Below are 14098 nucleotides of genomic sequence, written 5' to 3' on the forward strand. Positions count from 1 at the left end.
GGGGGGGGGGGGGGGGGGGGGAGAAGTCATTTTCCATTTACAACAGTAGAGCAGCCAATCACCCGCCCCCACCCCCACCACCCCCACCAATTACCACCCATCGTCACCCACCACCCCCACCATCACCCACCATCCCCACCACTCAGTACCACCACTACCCCCACTCCACCACCACCACCATCGTTGTATATTTTAAATATTTAAAATTAAAAATAATTATACTCATTTTTCAAAAAGCGAACCAAGCGCACCAAGACAGTTTTCCGGAATGCAATCAAACACTGGAAAGTAAAATGTTTTCTAAAAAATGAGTCATTTTCCAGAAAACATTTTCCTTTCTAGTGTTTGGTTGCATTCCGGAAAACTGTTCAATGTTTGGTTCATTTTCTAGAAAATAAGTAGAATTGTATAATTAAACATTTTAATTATTTTATTTAAAATATAAAAATATTTATAATAATATTAAAATAATGTTATTTGTTTAAAAAAATTAAAAATAAACAAATAATGTTTTCGGTGGAAACCAGTCCGTCGAAAACGAGTACTGGAAGGCTTTAATTTGTACTGGAAGCGACCATTAGTTGTTTGTCAATGTAGTTTGGTCCGGAAAACAACGGACTAATTTTTCAAAGTCATCGGAAATGTTTTTCGTTGATTAAATTTTTTAAGTGCATCCAAACACTGAAAATCTTCCAAACGCACCCTTACAAGAAAACATATTCACACTTGAACTTGGATGTACCAAATGAATATTTGACTGGATAACTGAATTTGGTACAAAATCAATAGTCCACCCTAACCAATTTTTTTCCTTATTTTCATTTCTTTTATTTAATTTGCGGATCGAGTAAAAATTTAAAATGAGCTTGAGACATTGTTGATGCTTTGTATTTGGTCATTTCAGAGCTACTTGATTCTCATATAGAGGTTATGCACAACATAATAGGTGTCCAAGGCAGATATCTCGTGATTCCATTTACCACCTGACCGACAAATTGACATATATATAGAGAGAGAGAGAGAGATGAAGTGCACACAATTCTTCATTATTTCTTCTGTATCAATATTGGCTATTGTCATCAACCACATTTGTCACTATTTCAATATAGTTAGGTGATAGATTGATTGAAAGGAATGGATTCTATCTCTGTATATATAGTTATGTGTCTCTCTATCTATCTCTGTATATATAGAAAGATTTTGGTTTGCTCTTTTTTTTTTCACTACCGTTATGTCACAGTAAAAAGTGATAAGTGATAGACAAATTCAGCTCTCAATTATGTTTCATCTATGATTGGGAGTTTAGTTAAACAAAACACAAGTTAATTTATACTCATTATAAATTTTTGAGTTTGCAATATTTAAAAAAATTAACAACACTTCTGTTCCCCTTGTATTTTAGCAACCATTAACCGATAATCTAACCAAATTGATGAATCAAATCAGTCATCATTTTTTACTAGAAAGTATGTTCTCACCTAAACCCTCCCTTTTATATAGAGAGAAGTTCGAATGAGAACATGATCTTCCTGTAAAAATAAAAAAAAAATGAAGATTAATCATTGTCACTCATTAGAGTTCATCAATAGTTGAGAGTTTTAGTATTAATAAAAAAATACAATCTCAATTACATAAAACTGGCCCTTTCCCTTTTTCCATTTGATTCCATTTTTAATCCTAGATTTATAGGTGTCAGTCCACTTTAAATCCTTTTTTATTTGAACACACACTTTTGGTCCTAGTATTATTGTGGCATGACCATTTTTTATCCTTTATCAACAAAACAGTTTAAATATCGTTAAATACAACGACATTTCGGTCTCCATTTATGGATGTTTTCATAAAAATAAACATAAAAAATATAATAGTTCAACCTACTATGTATAACAAAGATTAAAATGTCTTTGCATTTAATGATATTTTAACAATTTTGTTGATGAAGGACTAAAAATGATCATGCCACAATAATACTAGGATCAAATGAGGATGTTCTAATAAAAAAAAAGACTAAAAGTGAATTGTCACATATAAATCTAGAACTAAAAATGGAATTAACTCTTTAAAAAATCATCCAACGTTAATTTATCAAATGAATGAATCTTCATTTTTTACCTATAAGCATATTCTTAACTAAACGCTACCATATATGATTTATATCATTACTTTAAAAATAAAATAAGATAAAATTGAACTACTTAATATTTATGATAACCAAAATACCTCCCCACTTTTTAATGCAACTTCAGCAATAATCTAAGAAGTGAGTCATTCATAATTTTAATTTCCCATAAAATCTTAATTCGAATTTTATGAATACAAGTAATAACTGTAATAGTAACTTCACTAGCTCCCAACTCATTCAAGCCATTCAAGCCAGCTGATTGAATGTTTGAGTAGATTTTTTAATTTTAGCATTTTGGAACAATAAACTGTTACAAAAAGTTAATTAATCAAATACTTATATTGAATGTTTAACAAAGTCAAATAGTTAATAGCGGTTAAATAAGTCAAAATTATCTAAAAGTTAACTATGTTACCAAACATGGCTTTTATTGATTAAACCAAAATTTAGAATTCAAAATTTGATATATGAGAACAATTGAACTTGGTCTTTTCATTAAAAATCATAAATTTTTTTTTACCTAACCCAAACAAACCAATTATTGCCTAGTCACTTGTATTTAGTATTAAAGATTTTAGTGAATATATAGATGATAAATTTGCAATCGAATCAGTTTAGAATTTAAGTTGAGCCAGAAAACAACATTCAATTTGATATCAAAGTCAAACATATGGAAAAAGATTTGATTTTAAAAGAGAGAGAGATCAAATCTACATGACAAATTATACTCTGAACTACAATGTGGAACACTGATAAATATTTTTTTATTGTATTGAAAATTCATTTTTTGATAGTATAACTAAAAATGAGCGTTCAGTGAACAAAAAATGAGCATTCAATGTATTAAAAATAACTATTTACCTTACTAATAATGAACCTTATGTCAATGGTTCATCTTGTAAGATGGACCATGGTCCATGGTATATAATGATTGGACCTATGGGTTGCGAGCAAATTTTACTGTGGATCATACTCCATGTAGCAGTGTGAGCCATGTATAAAAACGACATCATTTGAAGTTTTTTCCATTAACAATGGTAAACAGCAAATTCCGTTATGGTCAATGTAGCAAGTTCTCTCATTATTCAGTTTAATTTTATATACCTGATAGTTTAATTACAACACTACTAAACTATCATTCTAATTCAACTATAATTTCATTTGACAATACAGACTCAATATGTGAAACCTGCTATTCGGTTTCATTTTATACACATTGTAATTTCATTATTACGGCCACTAAAGTATCATTCTAATTCAATTACAGTTTCATTTGACAATATCAGTGTTGCAAAAATCCCGCCTAGGCGCTAAGCGTTGGTCGACCGCCTAGCGTATCCCATTAAATGGTGGTCTAGGCGACTGGCCGACTAGGTGACCGCCTAGGCCGCCTAAGCTCCGCCTAGGCCGCCAAAGCACTGCCTAGGCCGCTTAGGCGCTGACCGCCTAGCATCGACTAGACCGACTAGGCCTTTTAGTCGGTCGATTAACTATTGTTCTTTTTTTTAATGGGTTATTTTACTCAAAACAACATCGTTTTGAGCGAAATAATCCTAAATTGTACAAACTTTAGATATTTTTTAGGTTAATATTTAATATTTTAGTATTAACTATTAAAGTATTATATAATTTATAATTATTAGTGTTTAAAAAATTAAAAATACTTAAACAAAATTTTAAAAAATAAAAAATAAAATTAAAAATACACGGACGCCTAGGCGCCGATTAATCCCCGGCTAGGCGTTCTAGGCTCTAGGCGCTCCCCTAGCGCCTAGGGAGCGCCTAGCGATTTTTTCAACCATGCCACTCAATATGTGAGACATGTTATTCATCAATTTCATTTTATACACACTGTAGTTTCATTATGCCATTATTATATTAAAAAATTGAATACGCTGTAGAACGTAACAACTCTATTTCTTTTCATTACAAAAAACGATGACGTTTTAGACCATGGTCCATATAGTTGTGTGGATCATGGTCCACTGTATAATGATTGATGGATTGCCTGTAACCCATCGAAAAGTACTTGGTCCGCACATATGATGTAATATGTAATTAATATATGTACAACCCAACTACCAAACAAAAGTTATATACACCTAAGAATTTATTAACGAAAGAGCTAAATTAAACTAAACTAAACCAACTTATTTAAATCATGACCAAAAAATTTAATATAGTTCAAATTTGATTAAAAAGACGTAACATAATGTCTAAATTGATACTACGTACTTTTTTGCTCAGTTCATATCTTGTAGCCCATAATTTTACTTCGTACTACATACTACTATACTAGCTTTCTTCATCGGAGCAGATCCATTACAACTTACAAGCCCAAACAAAACTTAAAAGATGACAAGTCATAGTATCTCTAGGATTTAAACACTATTTGAGAATCGATCTGAGTTCTAAATCAGTAATATCTGAGTACTACACAACTTATTAACGAAAACATTTTCGATCTGCTCTAGGCTAAGCTCAATGGGGCCTTGCTTTCTTGATGCCAATCTCTTAGTCTGATTCAAATAAACTGTGAACCAAGACATGAAAGTCTTTGTAAAATAACTCTGATGAGAAGAAAAAAGAAGGCGTTAAGAGACCCTTCTGGCCAACCCTAGACACGACTTCACACCAGTCTTTGAAGTCATATTATGACCCCCAACTTTCAAAGGCATTTTCGGGGCCTATCCTCCCTCCTGAAAAAGAACCAAATAATCGATTTCACGCCATCCTCGCGTGAAACGTAACACAGACACGTGCAGTTGTTAATGACACTTTTTTAACTTCTTTTTTTTTTTGTTTTCTTTTTCTCTTCCCTCAAATCCTCTCTATCCTAGTTGGGGGTGGTACGTTACTAATATCCGGTCTGTCGGTATAAGGTGGCCAGTCAGTTCAAGCCAAAATCAAAATGTGATACACAACTTCATCATTAACTGGTTTTTTTACCTTAAGGTTTTCAGAAGACATGCGCCAACAAATCCCTAACCCTACACAATCATAACCCAAAATTTTCTGTACCATCAAATTAAACTTTGATACTTCAAATTTTGCATTCAAACCCTCGTTTCATGTTTGATGGTATGAGACTTGAATGATTTCCTTGATAGAAGTATAGAACAAACGGCTTGAACACAACTAATAATGTAGCTAGTAGCGACAGCATAAAAAGAGAAGACCATAATCCAAATGACAGGGTAATTGGGTACCCGACCCGGAACCATTGTCATAACCCAAGTTGCCGTTCAAACTACCCGACACCTCATTCCTCAGCATCAATGCGCAACGGTCCAACTCTTCAGCATTGATGGCCAACGTTCACCTCCTCAGCGTTGATAACAGACGTTCAAGCATTCAATACCTCAGGTATTGATGTCCAACGGTCGACATTCAATACCTCAGGTATTGATGTCCAACGGTCACTGAACTGAATGGAATAAAAGGGCTCACAACCACGTAGTGGGGGGCTCTCTGACACTTCTTACACTTCTTACTAGACAATAGATATTACACTCACTTGTACACTGGGCATTACGCTCAATACTGTTCTCAAGTACTCAAACACTGTACCATCCTACTTCAATATTACTTAGATTACATACCCGGTAACCCGTTATTGCATTCATCGGTATCATGGCCCACCTGCCTATGGAATCTGCAATACTTGGATTGATCCGCATTTGGGGAGACTTTCATGCACTCTTGCGGAAATTGCACGATCCCCATGTCTTCGGCTTGATTTAGGATTACGCTAACTGGGTGAGTCAGCGGTGTCAGATGTCGCAACGGGATGAGGCGAGGTCGGTCATCTCTTCCCTTCTTTGAGGGTGGTTGGTTCGGTCGTGGTGCCTGGCTGGGCGGACCAGCTTTATCAGGTCGCCCACTCTTTCGTCCTTCCTCCTCATCCTTTTTCCTCCTGTCAGCCTCCTCAGCGTCTGCGTACCGATTGGCCGTTCTCATGAGTTCTTCATAAGAGCGTGGGTGGTGGGCGTTCATTTGTTTGTGGAAATCACCTGACCTTAGTGCTTGGATGAAGATGAGAATCGCTGCCTTTGAATCGAAGTCATATACGTTGTTGACTTCTTTTTTCCATTTGCTTAAGAAATCTCGCAGGCTTTCTCCCTTATCCTGTTTTACCCCACCAAGATGTGAGAATGGTTTCTTATGTTGTATACTCCCTGAGAAATAAGACAAGAAACTTTTGGATAGCTCTGCAAAGGTCTGAACTGATCCGTCTGGGATTGTGTTAAACCAATCTTGAGCAGTCCCGTCCAAAGTGGACAAGAACGCTCTGCACATTATGGCATCGCTTGCCCCAATCATGACCATGGCTGCCTTGTATCTTGTCATATGGGTACGTGGATCTGAAGTGCCAGTGTAGGCCTTGATGGTGGGTAATCGAAAGTCTTTTGGAAGAGGAACTTCCATTATGTCAGGAGAGAATGGAGCGGCCATTCTTACCTCCGGTTCTGGTGAGTGTTCTCTTGCTTCTACTTTTTTTTCCAAATCATCTATCTGCCTTTGGAGTCTTTCCACCAGGCCTTCCTGTGGTGTTTTGTGTCTAGTGGAGTGACGCGGAGCCAATCCACCAGATTCGCCCATCCTTTCACCGGATGGTCGTTTGGTTACTGCGTTTCCTGCCTGGGCACGGGGACCTCTATTGGAGGATCCTTGCACCCCCAACCGATCTCGGATAGATCTAGAAGCCGCCGGTCGTTCTCGAACAGATCTGGAAACTGGTCGAGTTCCACCTTCGTGCCTTTGAGTTCTGTTTTGCCTCGGAGATTGCACTTCTTCCTCCAGAGGGGGTGGTGGCGGTAAGATCTGGCCTTGCATTCCTGCGACTAGTTGGGCCATCGTCGTCGCCGCCTGTTGGATGATCTGCGCTGCCGCCTGAAGGTCCACCACCTGGGCGGGAGCAGCGGTTGCTGGGAGGGGAGTACGGCCACCACCATGGTTGTTGTTGAGTTGGGTACGGAGGTCACCTTCTCTGCGGTTATTGTTGTTGAGTTGGCTGCGAAGGTCACCTCCACGGTTGCTGTTGAGCTGCTCACGAAGATCACCCGAAGGATGACCCTTGTTCACCTGACTAGGTGTGTGCGAGCTGCTGGATCCGGATGCCATTGATAGTGATGAGATGAACTGAGTGGTTTTTTGATTTTGTAATTTTAGCCTGAGATCTGATCTCGGATCTCAATGAAAGCACCAATGACGGTAATAACGGGTTACCGGGTATGTAATCTAAGTAATATTGAAGTAGGATGGTACAGTGTTTGAGTACTTGAGAACAGTATTGAGCGTAATGCCCAGTGTACAAGTGAGTGTAATATCTATTGTCTAGTAAGAAGTGTAAGAAGTGTCAGAGAGCCCCCCACTACGTGGTTGTGAGCCCTTTTATTCCATTCAGTTCAGTGACCGTTGGACATCAATACCTGAGGTATTGAATGTCGACCGTTGGACATCAATACCTGAGGTATTGAATGCTTGAACGTCTGTTATCAACGCTGAGGAGGTGAACGTTGGCCATCAATGCTGAAGAGTTGGACCGTTGCGCATTGATGCTGAGGAATGAGGTGTCGGGTAGTTTGAACGGCAACTTGGGTTATGACAATGGTTCCGGGTCGGGTACCCAATTACCCTGTCACCTCGGGGGGCTGGGCGGACAATCCCTCAGGCAAGGGATCCACATCCGAAGTGGGAGCTAGGGGCTGAATTGAAGATTCTGGCTGAGTTTGCGGTAGCGTCAGGTTACAAGCTCCTTCACCAGATGTGGAGGCCTGACTCTTCTTCCCTTTTTTATCGGTTTTACTTTTCTTAGAAGGATACCGCCCGCTTTGCGATAAGTACCGAGCAGCTGTTGACGATATACCACCTTTCGACGACATGGCACCTGCAAACAATTTCAAGTTATGACGAGCAGTTACAAGAAAACAGCATGCAAGAAATAGCTAAACACCGAGAGGAGTACCAGGTACGTCAAGGGCAGCTGGCCGGATCCTCCTAAACCCCAAATCCTGAAGCCACCACTCAGAGGTACGCTCGACAACTTGAAAAGGGCCACCCTTCAGAAGTTTCTTGACCTTCTTACGCATATTTGGACTCTCATCTAAAGGTGGGTGGCATCTAACTTGGGTACCCCACGCGACAGCAAAAGGAGAAGGAGTGCCTAGAGTGACGAAGAAGAACCTAGACTTCCAGTCCTTATTGAAGGAGGGACGATCATCGAAAAGCGGCATATGGGGCATAGACGAGATACACACGAAACCCTTACCCTCTCTAGGTGCCCTCATGACTCTAAACAATGACTGGAAGAGACCTAAGGAGGGCGTCATCCGTTTTTGGCGACACACAGAAAGAAACCCTGCTATAACCTGGTGACCGTTTGGGGCAAGCTGACCTGGGGCTATTTCATAGAAATCCAGGAACTCAATCAGGAAAGGGTGGAGGGGAAACCTAAGTCCCACCTGCACAGACAACAGGTGAACACCAAAGAAGGAGGGCTCCGGAGGATCCATGATGCTAACATCATGCCCAGGGATGACAACTCTAACATTCCCACACACTAGACCTTGGATATCTTCTAAATCGCCAGGTTTTAGACGGCGATAGGTTTTCTCGATAAGTGAACTATCTATGGGGGAATATGAGGTCCGACGCCTCTTCCTCTTACGACTAACAGAAGGGGCAGGAGGATCCAGATCTACGGTGTCTTCTTCCGAAGGAGAGGAAGACAGAGATGAGGTGTTTTCGGGGTCATCACCATGGCCCAATGCCTCGGTGTCACCACCATAGGTCAATGAATCTTCACCATCGTAAGATGAAGTTTCATTGTCAGAAGACTCCGTGCGCAAACCCCGTGCCGAAGCCACAACACCGTGACCAGACACGGGCTGAAGTCAGGAAAAAAAAAAAAAAAAAAAAAAAAAAAAAACACAAAATAAAACAAAAAGAACGGTTCGAAGTAAACGTTTTATTTTATTCCAATAACATTCATCAGGCCCTATTACACTTCAAACTACTAACTCCTACTCAAGCATCTAAGTATTCGAGGACTTCGAGGTCTTGGGATACTCCACTGCCAAAGGAAGCTCATCATCAGGCACAAGGACGATGGCCATACTTTCTTCCACGGGGACTTGTTTTGGTTGCTTCACGGCATCCTTCTCTTCTTCTCCATCTGACGGAAGGGTTAGTGGATCCTCAACGGTATCCCCAACTTCGTGCCCACGCTCCTTCCTCAGCTTCAACTTCTCACGTCTGGCCAGCTCCATCAAATGGAACGATCGGCGCCTCTTCGTACCAGCACTTGTTTCAGCAGCACTTGCTCTCTTTGGACCCATGATGAAACTGAGCTAACGTAATGAGGAGAGGTGAAAAACACAGATTCGGAGAGGGTCCTTATATACATACGAAAGCCGGCCCATACAAGGAAACAAAATCGCAGAGAGATTAGGATTAGGAAATATTCCGCAGATATGTAAGTTTCCTTCCGGCAAAATTTCCTTCCAGAATTCAGCATACCCAATCTTCCTCCACAAGTTCCAACGCCGATCCATTCAAACACCAGTTGATACTCCCTAACTACCTCAGCCATTCTCGCTAGCTAGGGAGTGGGGGGCTGGTGACAGGGTAATTGGGTACCCGACCCGGAACCATTGTCATAACCCAAGTTGCCGTTCAAACTACCCGACACCTCATTCCTCAGCATCAATGCGCAACGGTCCAACTCTTCAGCATTGATGGCCAACGTTCACCTCCTCAGCGTTGATAACAGACGTTCAAGCATTCAATACCTCAGGTATTGATGTCCAACGGTCGACATTCAATACCTCAGGTATTGATGTCCAACGGTCACTGAACTGAATGGAATAAAAGGGCTCACAACCACGTAGTGGGGGGCTCTCTGACACTTCTTACACTTCTTACTAGACAATAGATATTACACTCACTTGTACACTGGGCATTACGCTCAATACTGTTCTCAAGTACTCAAACACTGTACCATCCTACTTCAATATTACTTAGATTACATACCCGGTAACCCGTTATTACCGTCACCAAATAAACAAACACATCAAAGTTTTAATATCCCAAACGATAAAATAAAATAATTTTAAAGAAGTGTTAAACATTATCAGGTATAATTTATACTCCAAAATGAATACGGTTTACATTTTTACCCTAATCTACTACTAATGTCTAGAAAAATGTTATTCAATAAATTATTCAACAATATTTAATACGGAGTACTTACTCATATTTTCAAGTACATTTTTGTGGTCACAGATTAATATAAAAAATTTGTTTTTGGGAGAAGAAGATTAATATAAAAAATTTGGTCTGAAAATGAACAATCAACAAGTAGTGTAAGTACTGCACTTCAATATAAAAACTTTTGTGCGTTTTTTCCTTGCTCCAGAGTCATTAATAATCCCAAATCAGCAACTTGCATTAGTATGCTCACTCCATATATATAAAGGTATGGGATCTCATAAGAACACCCGCCCAAGTAAAAATTGTAAACTGATCTCAACCATTGATTTGGAGAAGATCAATGATTGTAAAACAAAAGAATCTTAAAAAAAAAAAAAAAAAACACAATGACATTTTTAGAAATATTTCAAAGTTTAAAAGTGCATCGTGCACAACTACAAATTATATCCGATGATATGTAAATATGCACTCAGAGAATACACTTCATATATCACCGGTGCAGTTTGTTTATTGATCATTGCACTTTGTAGTGTTGGTCGATGCAATTCAAAGTTTGAAGTGCACTCAAGAGAATGCACTTCACAATCACTAGGTACACTTTGTTTATTGATCATTGCACTTTATAGTATTGAACTATTGATCAGTGCACTTTGTAGTGTTGACCAATGCACTTCAAAGTTTGAAATTACCAAAATGTCACTTCTTTGTTCCAGATTCCCTAGCTTTACAGTCGTTGATAAGATCAACGGTTGAGATCAGTCCACAATTTTTACTTGGGCGGTGGTTCAGTAAGATTCAAGCTCAATAGTAGTCTATTGCATTGGAAAAAGGGTCAACTTACTACTAAGCTTAATTCAGAATCAAAAGATTTGTCTGTATTAAGTTGGGGAAGTTTGTGAGATCATACAAAGAATTAACACAATATCACTTACGCAATTCACTTTCAGAAAGCTTGTCCCTAAGATCCTTGAGAGCAGTCACGACATCCGGATCAAGATTGTGTTTCAGCAATTTACCTTGCATGGATGTAGATCTGGAAGGAGTAAGATTCATCGATTGAGTAAAACTTCACTTCAAGTCCAACGAGCATCCCAATTTACCAAAATCATTGACAAAAAAGTATGATATTTGTTCAATAGCAAATTTGTTGGAGAGATTGAGTATACCTTTGTTCTCGCAACATCCTCTCAAGCTCCTTATCTGCAGTTTTGATCTGCATTGCTCCAAACATCATACAAAAGGCAGAGGAATAAATAAGTCTTGAAAAGAAAATTTTAAGAGGCTCTTCTCATGCAAAATGAAGAATATCTAAGTAAAGCACGACCTCTCCCCTTTCCCTCCCTCGATATGCCAAATTGATTATGCAACTAGGAAATGGAGAAACAATATGAATTTTGATGATCGTTTATATTATTCTAAGGAGTTAATACCAATTGGGATCCCTTGACTATTGCGATTTACTTAAAAGGTCCTCTATTTAATTTTTTGCTTAAAAAGACGACTTTGTCCCTGGGTCTAACAGTCAACTAACGGTCAATCTAACAGAGGACCGGACCTAACAAGGTAACGCTTTCGTAGTTAGAGGACTAAATCGAGCAAAAAATTAAACACAAGACCTTTTTAAGTAAATCACAACAGTCAAGGGATCCTGGTATAAACTCTTAGGCTCTATTTGGTAACATAGTTAGCTTATCAGCTAATTTTGACTTATTTGACCACTATTAGCTGTTTGACTTGGTTAAACAGCCAATATGAGTGTTTGGTTAATCAACTTTTTGTAACAGCTTATTGCTCCAAAATACAAAAATTCAAAAAGCTCCTCAAAGCAGCTTTTTCGGTCAGCTTTTTTAGAAAATAAATTATACCCTTAAAGATCATTTTGCATGTAACCAGATATCAACTAACAGCTAATTTACCAAACATCTTTCTACAACCAGCTAACACTATCAACTAGTCAAACTTGCTAACCCAATCTGCTAATAGTGCTATTTCCCAAACAACCCCCTTATTCTAAGATATCCATGAGTACTTTCTAAAAAAAGATTTGGCAGTAAAGATCATTATAGTATCTCAAGACATTTTAATAGAGCATAAAGCAATTATGGCAATACCAACAAGCTGGTATGTATAAATAATAAGCAAAAAGCATCACATTACCTCAGATACCAATGTTTTGCAACTCCAAACAAAAGCTCCCTGATAAAAATATTTAAGGTGGAACAATATAAAAATCAACTTCCAAATACAGAACAGCAGTCTACTAAGATTTGACATAGCTATTTACCATACTTTATAGAAAAGAACAGACAGATGGCCTTTTAGCTCACAGATAACAGATTTACTACACATGTTTAACAAATCCCATTTGAATGCATCAAAACTTAAGGTTCTGAGGACCAAGACAAGTTGATGGTGTGTTTTCAGAACAATTAACACAAACTGATATTTCTGTATAGTCATCAGCTGACATTACAAAGCTTGCATTCAAATACACCTCTTTACAGCCAAGTTGCACTAGTTTGAGAAAACAGAGGAATCCCATGTGAGACAATTTGGTCCTAAAACCCTTTCTTGATGAGTCAAAATGACAACACAAGGCTATGGGGAGATGTAATATATAAATATATACCTACAATTTGGTTCTTCTCCAGTTGACAATGTCCACCCTTACTAACACTTATAGCTATTGAAGCCTTCATAGAGGAGTGCAGTATACTATGATTTCTTCTGTGAGGAATGAGGGGGGGATAATGGTGAGTGAAGCCTAAAATAATGTGGGTGTGGCTTATTTCCCATTATACTGTGCCAGGACCCTAGCAACATTTGTTTCCCTGCGAGAAACTATTCCAAAATAGCCTTACAATGCCACATGTGATTCATGTGTTCACCAAGATTATTTCAATTTAGCAGGACTGCCAGAGAGGTAGACCAAGTTGAAACCAGAGCTAATTGTTAATGCCTAAATTGGAAGCATTGAAGCTTTTAGGACAAAATTGAAACTAAGCTAGAACTTCTGGGACCAAACTTGAAATTTTGCTAGAGTTAATCAGACAGGATGAGCTAATGGCATGAAGACCGGCAAGCTAGAAATCTGAAAAGTTCTGCTTCAATATGGAAAAATGACAACAAGGGCTCGTAGCAATGCAACCAATTATCCAGCAATCACATAATACAGATAAAAGGAAAACCTGCTTCTATCCCACAGAACTAATAGAAACATGTTTCATATGATTAGACCTTTACTCCTTTTGTTTGCACTTTGCAATAATAATAATAGTTAATGCGCCATAGTTCAATTATACAGCCAAAGCAATATAATATTCCGTAAGACTTTAGATGAGCTTTCTGGACAAGACTAGGAATAGACAAAATTAGAGAAATAAGGAACTTGACTAATCACTTTCCAAGGAGAGTACATACTGCTCCATAGGCTGCAATTTGTTGATTTAGGTCAGACGTTACAACCCAGACTTCTGGATAGCCATCCTTCCTCAAATCTGCAGCCTTTTTAAATATAGTAAACCAGCAACCATGAGGATAGCATAAGTAGCAATAACTAAAATATCAAGTGTGCAACTGTACATTAAATATCAGAATACAAAATTGCACCAAATTATTGAGCCTATTCTTACCTCTTTCTCAATCCATGCATCGGCACATGTTTCAGTTGAGTACACCACATCAACACTACAAAGCATAATTGATAGTCACATAATTTTATTAAAACCCATAATGCAAAAAAAAAAAAAAAAAAAAAAAAAA

General features: G+C 38.3%; 1 protein-coding gene across 4 annotated transcripts in view; it reads right to left on the reverse strand.

Moving 5' to 3' along the window:
- Nucleotides 1–4759: 4759 nt before the first annotated feature.
- Nucleotides 4760–14098, reverse strand: part of LOC116022826 — a 15017-nt gene continuing 5678 nt past the window's right edge. Inside the window, exons 6-11 of one of the 4 annotated variants that reach the window (XM_031263711.1) lie at nucleotides 13969–14023; nucleotides 13757–13840; nucleotides 12494–12532; nucleotides 11503–11549; nucleotides 11269–11369; nucleotides 4760–4821 (exon numbers count right to left, since the gene is read on the reverse strand). In XM_031263711.1, the coding sequence (XP_031119571.1) occupies nucleotides 4775–4821; nucleotides 11269–11369; nucleotides 11503–11549; nucleotides 12494–12532; nucleotides 13757–13840; nucleotides 13969–14023 (373 nt within the window). In that variant the 3' untranslated portion in view covers nucleotides 4760–4774. The other 3 variants (XM_031263709.1, XM_031263710.1, XM_031263712.1) reach the window with 3 other exon arrangements.

This window comes from Ipomoea triloba, chromosome 6 (assembly GCF_003576645.1).
Source record: "Ipomoea triloba cultivar NCNSP0323 chromosome 6, ASM357664v1".
NCBI lineage: Eukaryota > Viridiplantae > Streptophyta > Magnoliopsida > Solanales > Convolvulaceae > Ipomoea > Ipomoea triloba.